Source organism: Osmerus mordax, chromosome 18, assembly GCF_038355195.1.
Source record: "Osmerus mordax isolate fOsmMor3 chromosome 18, fOsmMor3.pri, whole genome shotgun sequence".
NCBI classification, from domain to species: Eukaryota; Metazoa; Chordata; class Actinopteri; order Osmeriformes; family Osmeridae; genus Osmerus; species Osmerus mordax.
The window spans coordinates 10546851-10570397 of NC_090067.1; the positions used below are offsets into that span (position 1 = coordinate 10546851).

Below are 23547 nucleotides of genomic sequence, written 5' to 3' on the forward strand. Positions count from 1 at the left end.
TCAGTCTTTTGCTTCCACTGATCAGAATAACTATACAACGTTATTTAGTGAGCCAACATTGTTAAATTGCATAGAGATGATAAAAGTAAACTATTGAAAAAACACAAGTTTACAGAAGAAGGAAGCTAGCCCTCAGAGTTATTGTATTGTTATGTAGGCTACTGTAAATTTTAGACTAATGAATAAATGTTCACTTAAAGAATAATCAGGCATGAATTTGGTCCACCCAGCAAGCCAAGCCGGAACAATGTGTGTGTGTTTTTGTGTGTGTGTGTGTGTGTGTGTATGCGTGTGTTAGAGCTATATGAGGGTGGGGAATTCTAAATACCTCTGACAGTAAATGTGGTTTATAATAATAATAATAATAATGTATTCTACTGGAGGGGGGGGGGGGGGGGGGGGGGGGGGACCAAGGTGTCAAACTCTGGGGGCTTTTGACTGGCATACGTCCGCTTTCGGTTTTCCTCAGCACCAGAAGCACCCCGGAAATGACAGCATACTTCTTCTTTCAGGAAGAGCATCTTCACTGACTCAGTACGTCGTTGACAACAACAGGGATCGAACTCAATAATTACAACGGCTGTCTGTCAGCTACATTTTGGTTATACAAATTACCATTGTAGCTGTCCGGGATTCATACGTTCACGGGTATGGTATATATATATATAGGCATAATCTATTTCTAGAAGTGATTGTCGCCTACCGCTTACTTAGCTGTAGTGCCATGGCCTGCTTGCATGCTAACGAGCAGACAGCTACTAGCTAGCTCTAGCTACTTTGAAGATAACCACAAAACAGATTAGGCTATACCAGCGAGCCTTCCCTAACTAGTCATACCTAGTTAGCTGTTACCTTGATATACCTTGATACCATGTGTTATGAAATTGACAGAGATTTAGCGTCATTGAAAATTGCAGTACCTCGATCAAGCGTTGAAAATAAATCATATCACTGACTTCTTTTCCCTTCCATTCCCTTAATTGATCACATTTGACACGTGGGGTTGCTAGGTTATTTAATGCAACTGGTGCCTGCTGGGAACGACAACCTGTTAGATATTGTCTATAATCCCAATGGATTAGATGCATTGACGTGAGCAAGGAATTGTATAGCAATGCAGAGTGATGTGTGTGTGTCAGCAGACTAGTCGTGTGTGTCTGAAAATGATGGCTAGAATATTTTGCTCAATGTGTTCTTTCTTTCTGTGCAGGTCAGACAAATGAAGTGACCGACAGGATATGATGTCATCATTCCAAGTGGTGGGTTCGTCCCCCAATAGCAGCGTTGGCGTGATGGAAACATCTAATTTCGCTCACGTCATCTTTCAGAACGTGGGGAAGAGCTTCCTGCCCCAGGCTCCGCTGGAATGTTGCTATACCCTGACCCCCTACCTCGCGCCCAATCCCAAAGATTGGGTGGGCATCTTTAAGGTATGGACACTTACTTGCTCATACAAAACAACCTCTTATTTTAAGTGTTGGTGCTACACACAATTTCATATATGCATTTTCTTCAAAACACACTCACATACAACACACACTCACATACAAAACACACTCACATACAACACACACAACACACTCACATACAACACACACTCACATACAACACACACATGCATACAACACACACATGCATACACAACACCCATGCCTCTTGTTTCCACCGTTCTCGTCATATATCTGATCATACTTATTTTTCTGAAAGTGCCCACCGAAGGAACAGTTGTTCCCATTTTGATGTGGTTGTCTCTGGGGCAGGGAAGGGGATATAGGGGCGGATACAGCAACTGGGTGGGGTAATCGTGGGGCGCACTTAATTAGCTACTTTGATACTTGTTCATTAATATCTCTGTTCTGTTCTACCCTTCTTACCCTGTTTCCTCTTGTTTCCTCTACACTCCTCTCTTACTTTTCATCTATCCTTGAGCTCTCCCTCATCCCTCTCTTTTATCAGGGCCATCAAATCTCACAGTTAATTAACAGGAAATGTGAATGAGGGAACTTAATGTCTCGTAAAGACGAAAAGCAAACATTTTTATCATCATTTAAGAACTCACTTCAAATCCACCAGCTCTATTAAAAAGGAATACAGATGCAGGGTTTTATTTGGAAAATGTCGATTGGAAAATATAAATGGTTAATCCACACCAATAAAATCTGTTTGATGTCTAGCTTTATGTAAGGGTGAGAAGAGATCTGTGCTCTTCAGTGTGTGTGCGGGTGTGTGTGTTCGTGTGTGTGTATGTATGAATGAAATGGGAAAAAGCAGGAGAGAGTGGAAAGATTTTTCCACTAATTTCCTCTGTTGGAGGTGGTGGGTTCTCCCTTAATTCTTGAGGGTATTAGTCAGAACTTAAAACAAAGCTGGAGTGCTGTATGTGACAACTATGACTCGGCCTCTGTCATAATAGGTTGTACACAGACACCCCCTAGTGGTCCAACACTGTCAGGGCATTTGTCATAAAAAGAATTACAAAACCGTAACAGATTTTCTTTCTCCTTCCACGAAAAAAGAATGCTGTCATTTAGTCTCTTTTGGCACCCCCTCATCGATACAGCGTTGTTTTATATATAATTTGTGCATTTGTCAGTACGTTCTGTAACAGACACACCCTCGAACAAGCCCTGAAGGAAACAGTTGGTTGTGGCATGTTTGTTGGGTCTTCTTGGAGAAACCCGCTCGCTAACTATGTAATTAACATGTCATCACTCATTCCTCTGAAGAGTGATTGATTGAATCTGTGTCCGTGATTATTTGATCACATTTACATTCATGCCAAGTTTCAGCATTGCAACTGTACAAAACCGAACTTCAGTCAGACTCACCTTACCCCTTTGGTAATTTGTACATTTCTATCCGCACACACACACAGGCATACATAGGCCTTGTCTGTTGGGTGAAATACAAACGACTGTCCCTTGGAATGTAGACAGAGAAGACACCCACCATTTGGATATAATGTTCACGATACTAACCATCATCATTATTTCGGCCTGTGGTTATAATTAGGAATAAATAATACATGTTATTTGTAATGCCCCTTTCTTGCACTCACATCTTTACAGTACAATTATAATTAGTCATAAAACATAATTACTTAATAACTTAATTTGTACATTTCTATCTACACACACAGGCATACATAGGCCTTGTCATAAAACATAATTAGTTAATAAGTGTGTTACACTTAGATGCCTAATACTGCTAGACAGTCTGATTATTCCTATTGTTATTATACTGCTGTGGTCCAACGCTTTTTATTCTTCTAAGGTTGTTAGACGAAGTTAACTCCTTTAGCCGATGCTGCTGTGAGTGGTTTTGTGTTGGTTAGTGTGTGTGTGTGTTTGTGTGCAGGCAAGAGAGATGAAGAGAGCGTGTGATTGTGTGTGACAGTTTTATGGCGTACGGTCGGAGTTATAATGTTCTGTCTTTCCTTTCATCATCTGTCACCTAACAACACATGAAATTGATATGATTACTTCTCCCCCGCCATTTTGTGTAAAATTGTCACCTTTTTTGCCTGTTTCTTTTTTTCCCATGTGGACTGTTTCCCTGAAGGCAACACCCACAAACATACAACGTCTGACACACATGTAGTGCCGAGACACAAACTGACACATACGTCAACACATGCAGACCACACAGAGCACTGGGGCCCCAGAGGACAAGGAGGGGAAGGTGTTGAGGAGAAACCTGTTTCAATCATGGCAATAATACGATAATACCATCGTTGTACATTTATAGAAAGTGCGTCTTCTATGTCACAGTATGGTTGTGCAATTTCAAACAAGCGTACTTTATATACAGTATATTTTCAGAACTGTTATCTTAATTGTAAGCTATACTGTGTGTGTGTGTGTGTGTGTGCGTGTGTGTGTGTGTGTGCGCACGTGCGTGTGTGTTGCTTTCCAGGTGGGTTGGAGCACAGCCAGGGACTACTACACCTTCCTCTGGTCTCCCATGCCAGAGGACTATGAACCTGGTAGCACCGTACACAGGACCGTGGTGTTCCAAGGTAGTCTCTGTTCTCACACACACACACACACACACTAGCACTGGCTTGTACTGGCATACTGTGTTCAAACATATAAAAATAGACAACCATTATATGTGCACTCACCCACACACATATACAGTAGACTTGCAGTGTTTATATACAGACACAGGGAACAACCATGTACAGGACCAGGGGATTTCAAGGTAACTTCTCTATTTTTACGGTGCGTATAAAAACCAGGCCTGGTATTTTATTAAAGGAACACGACCACAACCACGGCCAGAGCCCCGAACACCTCTCTGACTCTGAGAGGAAACCACACGACATACACAACACACAACACACACACACCAACATCTGTGGACAGGTTTTACTGTGTCTGAAATGGTCAGATATTACACAGTTTAAGTACGAGAGCACTCTGCGGTGTGTCTGTAAAACTGCCAGTCTGCTGGATATATTGTGTTGTGACTGCTAGCGCTGGTCCAGGCCCACTGCTCGCTACTCTGAAATACAAAGGAAGTATCAAAATAATCAGTCACATAATCGCTAGACTTATGTTTAAGATGGAGTCATTATGGAGTCAGGTGGCTGAGCGGGTTAGGGAATCGGGCTAGTAATCTGAAGGTTGCCAGTTCGATTCCTGGCCGTGCCAAATTATGTTGTGTCCTTGGGCAAGGCACTTCACCCTACTTGCCTCAGGGGGAATGTCCCTGTACTTACTGTAAGTCGCTCTGGATAAGAGCGTCTGCTAAATGACTAAATGTAAGATGTGCATGTGGGTAGTTCCGTTCATACCCATTCTGTGACCCAATATCATGCTGTGTGGTAAATACTCCAACTCAAATCCATGATGTGTTAAGTTCTCACACAATATGTTCGTTGGTGTTTTCTCACCTCTACACACTCTCCCAGGCCCGGGGGGACAGGGGGGACACGACCCCCCCCATCCTGGGGGAAAATATGATTTGTCCCCCCAATAAATCACTGTAAACATAAGGACATTTCAATAATATTAATAATATACATTTAACATATTACAATGTAGGCTATGTGTTACAGCAGTCATTTTGGTGTCCCCCTCAGGAATAGCTTTTGAGAAAATGTCATATAATTGAATTGTCCCCCCCCCCCCCCCCCCCCCCCCAAAATTGATAGCAGATTTTCGCCACTCTCGCAGGCTACTATGTGCCCAAGAGTGATGGGGGAGTTCTACCAGTTCTGCTACGTCACCCACACGGGGGACATCCGAGGCGCCAGCACGCCCTTCCTGTTCCGCACGGCCACGCCCACCGAGGAGCTGCTCACCGTCACCGAGGACGACAGCAACTCCGACATCTGGTCGTCACCACCAAGAGCGGCCTGCTGGAGGTAGTCTGAGCCTGTGGAGACCGGCTCTCTCTCACACACACACACAGATGCACCCTCACACACACAGACACACACACACCCACAGACACACGAGCACACACACACAGACAGATGCACTCTCACACACAAACACAATCACGCACCCTAAAACACACATGCACATACACACATATTGAGACACTATAATCAGATGCAGTCCGATTGTGAAACGCAGTACTGTGCAAAAGTCATACACGGTTATTTTTTGGAAGCAAAAATGCTTCTTTAAATAATTAAATGAAAAGACAACAAAAACCTTCTCTACAGTGCACTTTTATACTGCCGCATAATAACAGATTTCTATTTTATTTGAGACAATACATGCTTAAAGAAGACTTTTGTATGAGTACTCTACATTCCCTCCTCTCCTCCCTCCTCCCCCCCCTCCTCCCCCCCCTCCTCTCCCCCCCCCCTCCTCTCCCCCCCTCCCCCCTCCTCTCCCCCCTCCTCCCCCCCCTCCTCCTCCCTCCTCCCCCCCCTCCCCCCTCCCCCCTCCCCTCCTCCCCCCCCTCCTCTCCCCCCCCCCCCCTGGCGCGGGCAGGAGGCACAGCAGGAGCGGCGGGAGCTGCTGAAGGCCATGCACCTCCTGCAGGAGGAGAAGAAGCTGCTGCTGGAGGAGCAGAGGCGTCTGGCCAGGGAGAGGGAGCTGGAGAGGGAGACATGCAGCCTCCTGCGCACCCACAACCAGGTGAGGGCTGTGTGTGTGTGTGTGCGTGTGTGTTTGTGCATGGGTGTGTGTGTGTGTGTGTGTGTGTGTGTAGATAGTCTGTATTTGATCCTGTGCTTGTTCCTCACCATTGCTCACAGGTTCCAACATCAAAGGTTTGACTTTTATGAATGATCTGTGTCCATGTTCGAGAGCACAAAGACCTCGGTCTGTGTGTGTGTGTGTGCGTATGTGTGTGGGTCTGTTTGCTCCAACTTTCTGTCCCCTTTAAACAACTTGACTCAGTGGGCCAGAACGTGATCAGCACCCAGTCTCTAGTCTGGGGCATCTGGCGTCAGGACGATGCCATCTCAACCGCAGAGTGAACAAACATGACGTCAAGCCCGCACACACACACACGCACACACACACACGCACTCCCTTAAACCACCCCTTGTTTTAACTCCACTCAATCTCTCTCTCACACTCACAGTCAGTATTCAAGCCTCCGCACACATTCTACACACACACACACACACACACACACACTCGCTCTCATTATGCCACCCGCTTGCAACTTTTAGAATGTGTGTGGAATTAGACGAGAGAGTCCGCAAAACCGCCTGACTGAAAAACAGGAGCCCAGCCCAGCTCCAGGGACAAACATGTCTCAGTCACGCCATTCCTAGGGCACTGCCTCCATCCCCCCCCCCCCCCTCTCTCTCTCTCTCTCTCTCTCTCTCTCTCTCTCTCTCTCTCTCTCTCTCTCTCTCTCTCTCTCCCTGTTCACTTTAGGCTTACTCATCCTCTCGTTCTATCTTTCTTCCTCCATTCGTCTCTTTTGACTCACATATTCCCTCTCTCTGGAATACGTGCACCTCAGGGGTAAACGTTCAGACGAAGGCATGTCTTCCACAGAGAGCTACATGTGTAGCGTGCCCACAAGGAGTTAACCTACTGAGACTCTGAGAGATGGGAAGGGGGGGAGAGGGAGGGAGGGGAGGGGAGGGGAGGGAGCCAGGAATGCCTCACCAGAGGATGGATGTTGAATCTAGTCTCACAGTGCCCCCTAGTGGATGTCTCTGGTCCTGGTTTGCTAGGTTTCAGACTGCTTTGGGTGAGTCCTTTGCTCTTTACAAAGGACAGAATTGCCATAAATTACATCTTCCCAAAGACTATTATCAATGTGTCGCTTCTCATTCACCAGCTCTTAGCTTTCTAGATATATGGTGTATGTATGTGGCGTGTGTGTGTGTGTATGTTTCTAAGTGATACCAGCATTCATATGTATGGTTTGTCCCTGTCAGGCCCTTGCTTATGTTCCACGGATGAAAATATCCTTTTACTTCAACATGAAAACATAAGTACATATTTTGCGGCTGCTAATTTTACGACTACATGTTTTATAAGGTCTTTATGCGCTGCTAAAGTGCTTCCCAAACGCCAGCAGTAAAATCCTGAGTCATCGAGAGAGCCAAGCCCATAGGGAGCAGGAGAGTGTGTGTGTGTGTGTGTGTGTGTGTGTGTGTGTATGTTAGTGAAAAGTGCATCTGGATGTCTTTTTGATATACTGTACATGTTGGATTTATTTTCTTTGATGGGTGTTCTGTGTGTCTAACATGTCCTTGACAGTGTGAGTTTGCTGAGTGTTTGAAGTGTGTGCATGTGTGTGCGTTTGACATGTGTGTGTGTGTTGGACGTGTGTGTGTGAGGTGAATAATGGTAGGGAGCTAGTAGGCGTGCTGCTTTGTCAAACGAGATGTTCGCTCTGGGTGATTTAATGTTCTCCGAAGCAGAACGTGCGCAAGTTCTAACAGGGATCAACGCTGAAGACAGGAACTTGTCTCATATGTTGGACGGCTTCCAATCATTCCCTCTGGGAATCCATACTCGCAGTTCAGGAAACGATGACCTGTTCACATTCACAGTTGATGTTCTACCAGCAGTAACAAAAAAAGACGACCGAAACACTGGGAACTTTTCAAAGTCTCTTTTGTGTCCGACAACGTGATTGGCTCCGGTGCTGCACCCGCCTCCGAAATGGGCTGCGGTGCTGTGACAGCCCCTCCGATTGGCCGCAGTGACCGACAGCGCCTCCCTGTGGCTGTGTGCAGGAGCTGCTGCGCTCCTCCCAGGGCCTGTCTGAGGAGCGGGAGGACGTGAGGAGGAGGCTGCAGGCGGCCACGGAGCGCGTGCGCCAGCTGGAGGAAGACCTGCTGGGCGTCACCCAGAGAGGCCTGCAGAAGGAGACCGAGCTGGACTGGTACAACCACCTCCCCCACAGGAACACACACACACACACACTGAGAGGAGCGTCGTACAAGGCTAGTGTACCCACTCCGACGCTGCCTAGGTCGTTGTCTCTGCGTTGTAGAGGATGACCATTCAGGAGCATCCCCTACTTAGTTCGTAGGGCCGTGTGGTCTGACCGCGGTTGCCTGTTCTGCAGCATCAGGGATCGTCTGAAGAAGCTGCTGGTGGAGAGGGACAGCCTGGAGAGCCAGCTGAAGAACGAGAAGGACGAGAGAGATCTCTACAAGGTGAGAGAGGCTCGCTGGAGGTGACTGAGGTTTCCTAGTTCTGGTAGTGTGTATGTGTGTGTATGTGTATTTATGTGTGTGTGTGTGTGTGTGCAGGCCCACCTGCGCAGCACGGAGCTGGAGAACACCAAGCTGAGTGCAGAGCTGCAGATGCTGAAGGCGGTGGAGCTGAACAGGGAGGTGACCATCGCTCAGTTCCAGGAGGAGCTGGACCGCCTCCGGTCCTGCGTGGCCCAGAGAGACAGCCTGGAGAAGGAGCTCAGCACACACACTGCGGACCAGGTACACACACACGCGCACAGGGACATGGTGTGTGTGGATGGGATTGAGTAAAAAGTTTGAAACAGGCACACTTGGAAGATTTTGTGTGGGTGATAGGTAATTAGAGGTTGGTGAAACTTCAGAATGGGGTTCAAGTAGGTGTGTGTGTGTGTGCGCGTGTGTGTAAGTGTGCGCGGCAGGCCGAGGTGGCGCGCCTGCGCGAGCTGCTGCGTCAGGCCGAGGAGCAGCTGCAGGCGTCCCGCCAGCAGGCGGCCATGTTGGCGCTGGAGCTGCGCGACTCCACCAGCGCCCGCGACCGCACCATGACGGAGCTGTACCGCGCCCGCCTGGAGGCCGACGCCCTGCGCGCCAGCCTGGCCGACGCCCAGGCCGAGTGCCAGCGCATGGAGACGCAGCTGGACCGCATGAGGAGCGCCGCCCAGCAGGAAGTGGTGAGGGAGGGAGGGAGGAAGTGACACCTCCGAACCAGGAAGTGGACTTGTTTGGCTCTCCGTGCCGAGTCCTGACGGGATCGGTCCACACGGGATCGGTGTGCTTTGGTGGAACTTACTCGACCGCTCTGTCTTTCTTCTCCTCCCTCCCTCCCTCCCCGCCTGCCCCCCCCCCCAGGGCGTGGGCACCTCGTCAGAGGGCGTGGTGTCGGAGGCGGAGGCCGAGCTCCAGCGGGAGGTGGAGGAGCTGAAGCTCCGCCTCCACATGGCGGCCGAGCACTACAAGGAGAAATACCGGGAGTGTCAGAGGCTGCGCCGGCAGGTGGCCAAGCTCGGCGAGGCTCAGGGGGTGAGGGTCCTCGCACACGCACACACACACACACACACACACACGTTAACACTACTCAACTGGTGTTTGTGGCCTGTTCACAGGAGTCCAAAAGAAATCCTGGGGCTTTGACACTACAGGAGACTCTTACTCCCAGTCCGGAGTCACCTACAAGAGGTACACACACACACACACACTACACACTGTGTCTACACGCGTCATGTATGTGTGATGTAAGCTGTACCCTGTATGTGCTGGCAGGGAGCCTGGCTGTTGCTGTGCTCCAGGGAATGACTGAGAAGACCTGTGCTCCTGAACCCGACACGGAAGAGGCGCTCACACACACCGACACACACTCCAACACACACACAGAGGAGGAGGATAGACAGGGCGCCGGGGTTGGAGAGGGGGAGAGTAAGGGGCGGGGAGGAGAGGAGGTGGGAAGAGACGTAGGTGCAGGAGAGGCGAGGGGGAAAGTGGGGAACTTGGAAAAGGAAGAGAGGCATGAAGGGAGCGTGGGAGAGGAGAGCTGGAGGATGGGGAGTTGGGTGGAGGTGGAGAACGAGAGCAAGAGCGCGGAGGAGAACGACGAAGGAAGGGGCGTGGTGGAGGATGAGGACGGGAGGAGCGTGGAGGATGAGGAGGGGAGGAGCGCGGAGGATGAGGACGGGAGGAGCGTGGAGGATGAGGACGGGAGGAGCGTGGAGGAGGTGGAGATGATGGGGAGGAACGTGGAGATGATGGGGAGGAGCGTGGAGGAGGTGGAGATGATGGGGAGGAGCGTGGAGGAGGTGGAGATGATGGGGAGGAGCGTGGAGGAGGTGGAGATGATGGGGAGGAGCGTGGAGGAGGTGGAGAAAGAACAGACCCGCTCGGTGGAGGAGGAGCTGGCGAGCATGGAGGAGAAGTGGAGGGAGCAGTGTGCCATCAACGAGACCCTCAAGCAACGTCTGGCCAATGAGGAGGAGCGCTTCAGAGTGAGTCGAGGGAAGCGTGTGTACACACACACACTCTCTCACACACACACATGCACGCAACACGGGAACATAGACACTCCCTATTGTATTCCTCAGCCAAGCAGAGAGGTAGTGTCCAGGTCGGTTTAGTAAATCAAGTTGTTCTTAGGTTAGCCAAGCATCCTTAATCCTACAAACAGCGTGTGTGTGTGTGTGTGTGTGTGTGTGTGTGTGCGGGCTGGCTGGCTGGCGGGCATACAACTGACTTCTGAATAGATGCCTGCCTACTTGCACAAGCGTGTGTGTGTGTGTTTGATCTCAGTGAGTGAGTGTGTGTTTATCCCTGCTGTAAATAAGGCTCTCTCTCCTTTGATAGCGTCTTCAGTCAGAGATAAATACTGGGACTGTGAGCTCCCTAATGGTCCTGGGGCAGACAGAGAGCTCCTTAGGCTGCCAGCCACACAGGGCCATGCTTTATGGCTGTTTACGCTGCAGACCCTGGGAAGCAGGGAGACAGGGAGGAGAGAAATGAGAGAGAGAAGTGTACGATTGCAGACCCCTTTTCACCTGAACTTAACCCTCAGGCCATGTCGTAATTCAGTTTCCCCCGAAAGTAAGAGTGGGGGGGGCAGACAGACTGATGGACAAGAAGGGCAGGGCAGGCGGGGAGAGGGGGAGACAGATAGGTCAAGAGGGGGAGAGACACTCCTTTTGATAGTCTGCAGTGAGAGCAAAACAGCAGGCTAGGAGCAGAGCAGGCGTGAGAGAGCCGTGTGTGTGTGAGTCCTGCCTGTGTGTGTGTGAGTCCTGCCTGTGTGTGTGTGTGTGTGTGAGTCCTGCCTGTGTGTGTGTGAGTCCTGCCTGTGTGTGTGTGTGTGAGTCCTGCCTGTGTGTGTGTGAGTCCTGCCTGTGTGTGTGTGTGTGAGTCCTGCCTGTGTGTGTGTGTGTGTGTGAGTCCTGCCTGTGTGTGTGTGAGTGAGTCCTGCCTGTGTGTGTGTGAGTCCTGCCTGTGTGTGTGTGAGTCCTGCCTGTGTGTGTGTGTGTGAGTCCTGCCTGTGTGTGTGTGAGTCCTGCCTGTGTGTGTGTGAGTCCTGCCTGTGTGTGTGTGTGTGAGTCCTGCCTGTGACGTCTCGTTTCCCTGCTGCAGATCCACATGGCCGAGCGGGCCGGCGAGGTGACAGAGCTCAAGCACAAGCTGGCTCAGGCCCTCAGAGACAAGGAGAAACTCCAGGAGGTAGGACTGCCCACACTCTGTCCCACCGTCTCACCTGGGGCAGGAACATTCATATAGCTGTTAGAACATCACACCTGGTATAGGAACATTCATATAGCTGTTATAACATCACACCTGGACCTGGTATAGGAACACTCATATAGCTGTTATAACATCACACCTGGTATAGGAACACTCATATAGCTGGTTTAACATCACAACTGCACATGAACATCCCACCCAACGACCACTTAGACGGTAACAAAACGATCCCAAACCAGGTCTGAAACATACATAGGTGCAACATGGGAGATGTTTCACAGCGTTCAAGGATCCGATTCCTATATTTCTTTCCCTTAGTTCCTCTGAGTCTCCTGCCAGATGAAAGCTAGTGATGTTCCACACATACCTGCTCCGTAGCCCTGAGCTACTCCTCCATTATCAGGTGCAAATGCCAACCGTCGTGTCGGTTTTACCCCCGCGCCAAAATGTTAAGCTGGGATACGGCTGCACTAATGAAGTCATGAAGAGAAAAGGGCTCAGAGGAAATGGGGGGAGGAGGAAAGACAGGAAGAGAAGGAGGCGAAGGAGAGATATGTCGTTTGACACCCATTACAGTAATGAGTAGATAACTAATGCACATGGTTCAGGTGGAAACGCTTCTGAGTAGAGAGACCGCGCTTTCCGAGAACTGAGAGAGAAATGTTTCTTTTTTTGGGGGGTTTGTTTGTTACGTCTTGGGGTTGACCTGACAGAGTGGTTATTTAAGGACTTAACCAATTATCTTGCACGTTGCTGTTGTTGTCGTGTCCAGGAACTGCAGCAGTGTCTGGACAGACAGAGGGAGCGTGAGGCGGAGGGGTCAGAGGTCAAGCAGCCCGTGGTGCTACGCTACCCCCTCCCCTACCCCCAGGACCCCTCCCCTCCACCACTGGTGCCACACAGGCCTGCAGAGCTGCAGTACGGCAACCCCTACTCTGCTGACTGCACCCGAGGTACACCACCTCTCTCTCTCCCTCAACCCCCTTCACCTCTCTCTCCCTCAACCCCCTTCACCTCTCTCTCCCTCAACCCCCTTCACCTCTCTCTCTCTCAACCCCCTTCACCTCTCTCTCCCTCAACCCCCTTCACCTCTCTCTCTCTCAACCCCCTTCACCTCTCTCTCTCTCAACCCCCTTCACTTCTCTCTCCCTCAACCCCCTTCACCTCTCTCTCTCTCAACCCCCTTCACCTCTCTCTCTCTCAACCCCCTTCACCTCTCTCTCCCTCAACCCCCTTCACCTCTCTCTCCCTCAACCCCCTTCAGCTCTCTCTCCCTCAACCCCCTTCACCTCTCTCTCCCTCAACCCCCTTCAGCTCTCTCTCCCTCAACCCCCTTCACCTCTCTCTCCCTCAACCCCCTTCACCTCTCTCTCCCTCAACCCCCTTCACCTCTCTCTCTCTCAACCCCCTTCACCTCTCTCTCTCTCAACCCCCTTCACCTCTCTCTCCCTCAACCCCCTTCACCTCTCTCTCCCTCAACCCCCTTCAGCTCTCTCTCCCTCAACCCCCTTCACCTCTCTCTCCCTCAACCCCCTTCAGCTCTCTCTCCCTCAACCCCCTTCACCTCTCTCTCTCTCAACCCCCTTCACCTCTCTCTCTCTCAACCCCCTTCACCTCTCTCTCCCTCAACCCCCTTCACCTCTCTCTCCCTCAACCCCCTTCAGCTCTCTCTCCCTCAACCCCCTTCACCTCTCTCTCCCTCAACCCCCTTCAGCTCTCTCTCCCTCAACCCCCTTCACCTCTCTCTCCCTCAACCCCCTTCAGCTCTCTCTCCCTCAACCCCCTTCACCTCTCTCTCCCTCAACCCCCTTCAGCTCTCTCTCCCTCAACCCCCTTCACCTCTCTCTCCCTCAACCCCCTTCAGCTCTCTCTCCCTCAACCCCCTTCAACTCTCTCTCTCTCAACCCCCTTCACCTCTCTGTCCCTCAACCCCCTTCACCTCTCTCTCCCTCAACCCCCTTCACCTCTCTCTCCCTCAACCCCCTTCACCTCTCTCTCCCTCAACCCCCTTCAGCTCTCTCTCCCTCAACCCCCTTCACCTCTCTCTCCCTCAACCCCCTTCAGCTCTCTCTCCCTCAACCCCCTTCACCTCTCTCTCCCTCAACCCCCTTCACCTCTCTCTCTCTCAACCCCCTTCACCTCTCTCTCCCTCAACCCCCTTCACCTCTCTCTCCCTCAACCCCCTTCACCTCTCTCTCCCTCAACCCCCTTCACCTCTCTCTCCCTCAACCCCCTTCAGCTCTCTCTCCCTCAACCCCCTTCACCTCTCTCTCTCTCAACCCCCTTCACCTCTCTCTCCCTCAACCCCCTTCACCTCTCTCTCTCCCTCAACCCCCTTCACCTCTCTCTCCCTCAACCCCCTTCACCTCTCTCTCCCTCAACCCCCTTCACCTCTCTCTCCCTCAACCCCCTTCACCTCTCTCTCCCTCAACCCCCTTCACCTCTCTCTCCCTCAACCCCCTTCACCTCTCTCTCCCTCAACCCCCTTCACCTCTCTCTCCCTCAACCCCCTTCACCTCTCTCTCCCTCAACCCCCTTCACCTCTCTCTCTCCCTCAACCCCCTTCACCTTTCTCTCCCTCAACCCCCTTCACCTCTCTCTCCCTCAACCCCCTTCACCTCTCTCTCTCTCAACCCCCTTCACCTCTCTCTCCCTCAACCCCCTTCACCTCTCTCTCCCTCAACCCCCTTCAGCTCTCTCTCCCTCAACCCCCTTCACCTCTCTCTCTCTCAACCCCCTTCACCTCTCTCTCCCTCAACCCCCTTCACCTCTCTCTCTCATTCATTCATGTTGTTACCCGAAGTGACACTTCTTGTTGTGTGTGTGTGTTGTTTGTGTCCATGTCCAGACGGAGCAGATGGCGCCCTCTCCCCTGAGCAGATGCCCCGCCCCCCCCCGGAGGCCCCTACCTGCGGCCCCCCCCCCTCGGCCCCGGGGGCCACCTGGGACCAAGGGGTGGTCTGCATCCAGCCCTCCCGCAGCATGAGCCCCCCCGACGGCCTGGAGCACCCCCCTGAGGAGCCCCGCAACGTGAGGCCACTCACACACACACACACGTATACACACACAAGTTTAAACGCAGGGATTTGAAAGACTTGAGGCTGAAACTAGACGAACACAATGAGGAAGAACACACAGCCTGTCTAATCGCACTGTGTGGGCGGCTGGACTAGGTCTCATTTACATAAAGCTCTAATTAATGTCACCTCCTAACTCGGTGGAGAGAGACTGACGGAGGTGGAGACTGGAGGAGGCTAATTAAGGAGATCTAGGATCCATTCCCCCTCTCTAAGCCTCATCTCACCCCTGCACATGGGGATCCAAAACCAGATTGGTTACCAAGGTCAACTTCCTCTTCCTCTCTAATTAGGACAGGATGTAGTAGGAGGGCACCCAGCATGCACACACGCGCGCGCCCGCGCGCACACCCTCGCACGCACACACACACATTGCTCTTTACTGGTACACTTGAATCATGACCCCCTCATCTCTGCCTCTTCTCCTCAACATTAAAGGACTATTAACCTTTGAGGGAAACCATCAGTGTCCAGACAGCCTTGAGCTTTATTGTAAAGGTGTGTGTGGGTGTGTGTGTGTGTGTGAGTGCGTGCGTGTTGGTGTTGTTCGCAGTTATTTAGTCGGGTAGGTACTTTATTGATCCCAAAGAGTCTGCAACGTCTGCAACATACAGCGTTGTGTGTTGTCTGCAGTCATTACAAGGTGTGTGTGTGTGTGTGTGCTGTTGCAGGTCGGTGACGGGGCTCAGCCAGCGTGCAATCATCAAGCTGGCCGACGCAACGAAGGAAGGGGCAGCTTCTGCTTTGACTCCAGGTAACACACACACACAAACACACATGCACAGTAGGCCACTATAAAGAAGCTCTTCGCTGCACACATGCAAACACGTGTGTGTGTGTGTGTGTGTGTCCCCGTTAACCCTGGACCGTGTGCCCCGTGTGACAGTGGGGCCGTGCACAAGCGCTGCCCGCTGTGCGAGGTGATCTTCCCGCCGCACTTCGAGCAGCGCAGCTTCGAGCAGCACGTGGAGAGCCACTGGAAGGTGTGTCCCGTCTGCTCCCAGCAGTTCCCCCTCGACTGCCAGCAGCAGCTCTTCGAGAGGCACGTGCTCACGCACTTCGACGGCCACGTGCTCAACTTCGACAACATCGAGTAGAGCGGGGGGGGGGGGGGGATGTTGGTTTGAGTCAAATAAACGGGTCTAAGGTGAAAGTATTGCAGTTGTTGGGATTAGTATGTTTGAGGTCTAAGACCAACTTCATTATTTCAAAACCCAGTCTAAAATCCACTTTGTTTAAGACTTAGAAAGGGTCAGAGTGATTCCAGGTGGATGTAGACAAGATGGTGATGGCTCCACCAACCTCTGAACCGGGGCTAGAAGGGACTATTGTTCGGGCCAGGCTCCTGGCGGTAGCTTCTTGGTTTTTCGTCTCATGATTATGATGTCATCTTTCTGCTTCTGGAGACGCTAGCGTTATTCACCACTGCATGTGTTTAGTATCTGTGTAGGATTCACCTGTTAATACCAGTCAGTCAAGTCTGTCAGCACTTTCCAAACTTAGCTTCTTTATTTTACTGTTACAGCCACATCTGTGGGTCACACAGGTATTAGCAGGCAGGGGACCCTGGCAACGAAAGGTCAAAGATGCTGTATTTAGTACTCTGTGGCTGGTGGGGGTTGTAGTCTTGGCTGACTTCCAAGCCATTAAACTGTATAGAGAGCCTAACTAAAAACTCTGTTGAGCAAAGATGTCCGACTTTTTTTTAAAGGAGGGGATGAAAAGAAGGAAATAGCACTAGGTTTTAGTTTATATCTGCACTAAAGATGCTTTATTCTGAATGTAATGTATATATGAGATGTATAACTTATGGAGCAAAATGTGTGAAATACTGTTGTGACCCCACCCTCCTCTCCTCAGTGTGTTCCCTCATGTTTTAGTAATGACAGAATTATGGACCAATGAAGTTTTACTTCCTGGTGTATTCTAAAGCCCTCCCCTGGAGTGTTATCCACAGTTGATTGGAGGAGAGGTATTTGAAAATATATTTGCAAACTGAAAATCACTGCTATGGACCATACCATTATGTAACCACTACTCTCATCTAGAATGTAAAAATTAGATGAACAGTCGTCTTCTTTCCCTTTGTGCAGGTCCATGTCCGTCTGGCCAGAGTGTGTGTGTGTGGTGTGTGTGTGTCTTTGAGTTTCTCTTCTGCGTGAGGTACTTTATCTGTTCACCATCAGTCAGATATTTTCCTGTCATTTCAATGTGACTACACAGTGCTGTAATCAGATTTCACATTTACACTCATAATTCTAGACTGTGTGTGTGTGTGTGTTACCTCTCCAGACACTCCCTTCTATGTGAGGACGTATGTGTTGGTTTGAATGTGCACATCTAAAAAGATCTTTAGGAAATAAAGAATGCTTGTCAAATGGATCCAGTTGCCATCTTGTCCTATGATGTTCAGGGTTGACGTGTCACCTTAACGTTGAAAAGACTGAACCACCCAGGACTAAAGACTGAACCTCCCAGGACTAAAGACTGAACCACCCAGGACTAAAGACTGAACCACCCAGGACTAAAGACTGAACCACCCAGGACTAAAGACTGAACCACCCAGGACAAAGACTGAACCACCCAGGACTAAAGACTGAACCACCCAGGACTAAAGACTGAACCACCCAGGACTAAAGACTGAACCACCCAGGACTAAAGACTGAACCTCCCAGGACTAAAGACTGAACCACCCAGGACTAAAGACTGAACCACCCAGGACTAAAGACTGAACCACCCAGGACAAAGACTGAACCACCCAGGACTAAAGACTGAGCTTGAACTTTATTTATTTTCCATGTAATGGTGTTTACATTTCTGAAGCAGCTTCTTATATAGAAAGACAGTTTGACAGTATACAAGTTACCTTCCTTACAACATCTGTATGCCTCCATACAAAACAGGAAACAGCGTTCTCCACGTGACATATAAAAATATAATTTAAAAGCACTTGACAACAGACACATTACAATACATTCACTGTACACAGTATATTGAAATCTCCTGTCCGCCCCCTCTCCCTGTACACACACACAGCCATGTCCTCCAACACCATACGTGTAATACTGTCACTGGCCCCGTTAAACAATGTCATCTGCATTGTTCCCATGGCGACCTTGGTATCTGTGGAAGAGGACAGGTTTAGGAGTGTTTGACAGATCCTGACCTGGAGACTCTCCGTCTGTCTGTCTCTAATCCCACACCAGAACATTCCGCCGCTCCTCATTTCCAAGTATGGAAAGTGAAGCTGCGAGGGGCTAGAAGGACAGGGCCGCAGCGAACGGGACTTGGAAACAGCCCATCGTTTCACCCCGTAGACTGGTGATGTCAAGTGGTGGTAACACTGCTGAGCAGCCACTCTCCTTACTGTGTGTAACCGCTCCATCCAAGTGACCCGTGTGTCACTAAGAAAGGTTTTCATGGCAACAGAACGGCGAGATGGTGCGCGGGTGTACGTGTGAAGGAAAGGAGGGAACACGGACTTCATGTTTTTACAAAAGCATGTGAAAAAATGGTGGCCGATTGTGTACGAGGGGGTGGTGGGGGGGGGGGGGGGGGGGGCACATTGTCATGGGCACCACCTTTTGACACAACACCTCTCTGCACACTACTGCTCCAGAAGGGGGGGAGGCAGTTAGGAGAGCTGAACAGCCACTAGTCTCCTGGTCTACAGGAGATCCCAATTAACTAGTTGGCCTGCTGGCACAGACATCAATAACACTACGGATAAAGAGGAACAGACATCAGAATAACACTATATAGGCTGACAACTCAGATACTGCAGAAAGACCTGGCTACAAAGCGACACCACGTACTGTACTGGAATGCTGAGGACTACAACACAAGGCAGTAAAAGGTTGTAGTCGGTAATCTCTCAAAACACACACTCATTCACTCACATGCCCCAAAACACCAAAAGTGTACACACTGTACGTACATACGCGCGCACACACACACACTCAGGAGATTTGATGAGACACACTTGCTGCCTCCTGGATAAAACCATATGACAGTCTCTCTCCCTCCCCCTCTTCCTTAGGCACATGGTATGGTCAGTGTTTGGCAGTAGAGAGCTGATGGCAACGATCATGGGCAACAAAAACAAAATAACTTGGCAACTGGAATGGAAAACGCTCCACATGTCACCTCTGAAGGCTCCGAACAGCTTCTGTGATGCAGTTCAAGGACTCCAAAGAAACGATTCTCTTGTCTAGATGTTGGGAATCAGAGTAGTTATATCTAGACCATTGAACACAGTCCTAGTTCTATAATTGGGAATGCACGAGGACGTCTAGTGAGGCTGTTAGGGACATCCAGGGAACATTCAAACACGTTCACCATGCATCCCACACATCAGTGTCACAAAATATATGTGTGTAAGCACATACAGAGCACGGCTTTGAGCCCCGATGATTGGCTATGTAGAAGGCTCTGAGGCAAGGATGCATGGCTAGTGTTGAAATGAGCCCTAGTCCAGAAGTCACCAGACTGTCTGACCTCTGAACCCCACAGATATGCTTGTCATCAGGGGACCATAGAGGAATAAAAGGAACACTTCTCAATAAAATATGAATGAAATAACATCTGAAAACATTTTGAAAAATAAAGTATAAAATAAAGCTTGAAAATAAAGTGTAACTATTTCGTATATGCTCATGGATACTTATATATATATTTGTATATACACTTACATATCTTTCTATTGTTTATATATCTATTCATATATAGTTTGCTGTATAACTTAACTCTCAAGCTTTTTTGCCCAGTCCTCTCCCAGGAACTGATGCATAGGCACAGATCTTGGATAAGTTAGGATCTTGGATGAATCCTAACTTTCACCAATCAGCAGTAAGATGCAAATCTGACTTACGATCAGGGTCAGGTGACAGGAAGGGGCGGGGCTTGGTTGCACTTTCTTGATTATTCATCTGATTTGTTTCTCCCCACTTGGACACTTTTCTTTTTTTTCTTCCTCATTTTCGTTCTTTGTTTTTTTACAGTTAGCACCGTATGTCAGTACAAAAGTAACCAAAATAGATGTGATAGCATAAGAATGTGCAAATGTACAACAACGTAAAACACTTAAGAAGCCTACGAAGATAAACGATTAAAAAAGTGAGATACTGTAACGTAAAATAATAATAATACAAATACAATAACAAGACAGATAAAAACATAAAAATAAAAAAATTAAAGCATGCACTTGATCCTTGTTTAGTGTGTTGGAGAATGGGATTGTGTTAAGGACATGGTGAGGTACGGGAGAATGGGGTAGTCTGGGGGGGGGGGGTTGGCACGGTGACCATCTCTAGCCCTGCATCTTGCGTATGATGTCGGCAGAGACGGGCGGGTGGAAGTTGATGGTGTGGTGCCTCAGGCCCTGGGACGTCTTGTAGCTCTTCCCGCAGCGGCACTTGAAGGGCTTCCTCACGCGGATCTGGGTGCGATGGCCGTTCTTGGCGTGGTATTTGATACCGTTCACATTCTGAGTAGAGGAGGCAAAGAGACAAAGGAGAGAAAGAGAATGCAACCGTTTACAGTGCGTCTAGACTGAACTGTCGTCCACACACACACACGGACACGGAGGCAGCGGCGTACCTTGTATCTCTTCTTGCAGCCGGGCACGGGGCAGGCGAAGGGCTTCTCCTCCCCCCCGTTCATGCACATGGAGCTGAGGATGGACTCAGAGCTGATGGCGCTCTCTGTGGTCCACGACTCGTCGCTGTCTGACTCCTCGTAGTCCACCTCCTCCTCGTCGTACTCACTGCCTGAGGGTCACACACACACACACACACACACAGATTTGACTTGACGTAGGAAAGGGCGTCATTGAGAGGATCAGACGTCGTTTCTTTGACAGACTTCACTACTCAACAGAATGAGCGCTAAGCAATTGAACCAGGTCATGTTTTAGGATTTTTGCAGTGTTCGGCCTGGTATTGTTGTGTGTGTGTGTGTGTGTGTGTGTGTGTCAAGGTCTGGGGTTGGTTCTATGAAAGGGATCATTAAAAGGGAGTGATCTTCATTGCTCAGCCTGGAAAAAGTGCTTTACTAAGTGCAGAACATTTTCCACTCACACACGCGTACACAAACACACATCCAGATACCCCACTACTCAAGCACACACCCTGACCCCCCACCACACAGGAAATGCTGCACCCCAGCAGGAGGAAATGGATGGCACCCTGGCACATGTTGAAAGGATGTGTGCATGTGTGTGTGTTTGTGTGTGTGTGTGTGTGTCAGTGTCAGACCCAACAGTGCGATTGAAAACATTTGGGCTGGAATTGGACATCTGCTTTTGGGATGGGGAAACACACACTCCCATGTGAACGCAGCATGACAGCTGGTGTGTAATTAACACAGCGTTGAACGGCCGCTTGCTGCAGATCCGGGGCCTATAGCACACACAGAACAGGAGTCGCATTCACCTCCCTCTCGAACAGAAGTGGGCTTTTGAACGTGCCCCCGGAACGCACACCACAAGAACGTGGAACAGCGTCAAACTGGACGCACGGTATTCTACCCGTCACACTCGACATTTCACCTTCTTGACAAAAAGCAACAGCCTGTTGTTAGCGATTAATGCCGACGACGGATCGCACGCCAGCGAACCCCGGACACACACACACCTGTTGTCGTACCTGTAGGCGTGCTACTGCGGAAGGAGGAGGAAGGTGTGATGGGAGGAGTTACGGGCGGGGTCAGGTTGCCGCTGGTGTGGCGAGGGGGCGTGGCCACGCTGTGGCGAGACAAGCCCCCACTGATGGACAGCGACAGCTTGGGCGTGGCCTTCTTCTTCAGGGTCTCCTGTTCCCGCCGGGCCGCATCCGTCATGAACCTGCGCGAGCACACGTACACACACACGCACGCACACACACGCGCACACACGCACACACACGCGCACACACGCACACACGCACACACACGCACACACACGCACACACACACACACACACACACACACAGTTAGAATGCATCTCATCATGACACTAGCTCGTCTTTAAGAGACATTTATAATGACTACTTTCACACTTTAACAAAGATCACAGCATGAACTGGTATCCTTCCTGATTTAAGAGGAGGTAAAATCTTTCCCCTTAAACTCTCGTGATTTAAGAGAGGTTCAATTGGAATTCTGGCTCACCATACAAACCTGCCCAGGCACACACACACACTGTAACCTAAGTGCTAAGTCTTTGACTAAGACTGGTGCCATGTGGAGTATTCCCTCTTATTCTGTGGTTTGGTGCGGCTGTGCTGATGATTCACGGCAGTGTCTCTGGGAAGGGATCAGTCATCCCAGCTCCCGCCGTGTACCAGACAGTCTCTCAACACCCCCGTAAATACACAGCCACACCGCTCAACCAACGCGGCTATTAGCTCGGCTATTAATCACTGTGGGACTGCAGACTCAGAGCTAGGCTAGCTAGGCTGACTGGGTTCTTACCACAGCCCAGACCCACCAGCTTAAAGACGGTTTAACAAAGGATGTGTAGGGAAACGTTGGATTTGGCATTGTGCTATTCAAGAGCATGGGGCCCCTGCACTGAGAGATGGCCTAGAACGTATGCAAAACACGTGGAACTGCTTACTCAGGGTCAGTCTGCCATACAGTATGCACACAAAGCTGCATGAGTGGAGCAACACTGCCCTCTATGGATTCCTGTGTGTATGTGTGTGTGTGTGTGTGTGTGTGTGTGTGTGTGTGCGTGCGAGTGTGTGAGTACCTGTTGATGTAGCTCAAGGCTAGGTAGGTAGGCTGCTGCTGCTCCTGTTTCTCCAGCACCCGGGGGTCTGTGTCTGAGGGGAGGGGGGAGGGGGGGGGCAGAGACAGATGTTCATTATGGCAGGGCTAGACAGTGATATGAAGACAGGAGCGGGGCAGTGAATACCTGCAGTGTGCACTTCAGTACTATATCAGCTATCGTGCCAGACAGGTCCTGCCACGAAGCCAAACCTGTGACATACTTCACACTTCCCACACGCACACACATGCACATTCGCACACACAAACATGCAGAGGACGGGCGTGTCAGTTGGATCGTTACAGGTTCTCACACAGCTCTCTCTGTATAAGGTTGTGTCGTATGTTTAGCCGTAGCTCACACATACATTTGAAATACTTCACTAAATAGCATCAGTTTTTTTTTTTACAGCAGCAGCGGGCAATCTAATTTACAACCAGTGTTTCTTTTTTTCCATCGGTACATAGCCCTCTCTGTAATCTGGTGGTAGGGAGAGAAGTGGATAATGGTAAATATGGTCTAGGCAAGATTCTGTGTCAAAGTATCCGAGCACACACACACACACATGCTTACTCAGAAACAGTAGGCAGCTTCCACTGCCCAAGGCAAGAATGCCAAACTTCAAAAGGCCCCCTACCAAAAAACATGAGTGTGAGTAGGTGTGTGTGTGTGCTTGGGGAGGTGTGTGTGTGCTTGGGGAGGCGTGTGTGTGTGTAACACAGGAGGGGGGAGGGAGGCACTGAAACAATTGTGTGTTGAAAGTGCCATCGTGTGGCCAAAAAAGAAATATGTTCATTTAATGTGTGTGTGTGTGTAGGCCAGAATCTAGGCTTATATAATCATGGCTATGTGTGTAATGGTTCACAGATGTTGT

General features: G+C 50.0%; 2 protein-coding genes across 2 annotated transcripts in view; one reads left to right on the plus strand and one right to left on the minus strand.

Moving 5' to 3' along the window:
• Window positions 1-215: 215 nt before the first annotated feature.
• On the plus strand, window positions 216-17299 carry LOC136962002 (tax1-binding protein 1 homolog A-like). The gene is given in 21 exon segments (XM_067255553.1): window positions 216-249; window positions 513-648; window positions 1211-1430; window positions 3916-4018; window positions 5181-5203; window positions 5205-5334; window positions 5337-5371; window positions 5952-6098; window positions 8171-8319; window positions 8506-8596; window positions 8693-8878; window positions 9046-9309; window positions 9488-9658; window positions 9742-9814; window positions 9899-10347; window positions 10456-10614; window positions 11741-11827; window positions 12621-12801; window positions 14697-14878; window positions 15597-15679; window positions 15812-17299. Coding segments are annotated over 19 exon segments (2916 nt in total). The 5' UTR covers window positions 216-249; window positions 513-648; window positions 1211-1238; the 3' UTR covers window positions 16023-17299.
• A 391-nt stretch (window positions 17300-17690) lies between these two features.
• The window catches only part of LOC136962634 (juxtaposed with another zinc finger protein 1-like), an 11434-nt gene continuing 5577 nt past the window's right edge, over window positions 17691-23547 (minus strand). The window contains exons 2-5 of the mRNA XM_067256469.1: window positions 22656-22728; window positions 21570-21766; window positions 20524-20693; window positions 17691-20410 (exon numbers count right to left, since the gene is read on the minus strand). Of these exons, the coding sequence (XP_067112570.1) occupies window positions 20234-20410; window positions 20524-20693; window positions 21570-21766; window positions 22656-22728 (617 nt within the window). The 3' untranslated portion in view covers window positions 17691-20233. The remainder of the gene's footprint in view (window positions 20411-20523; window positions 20694-21569; window positions 21767-22655; window positions 22729-23547) is intronic.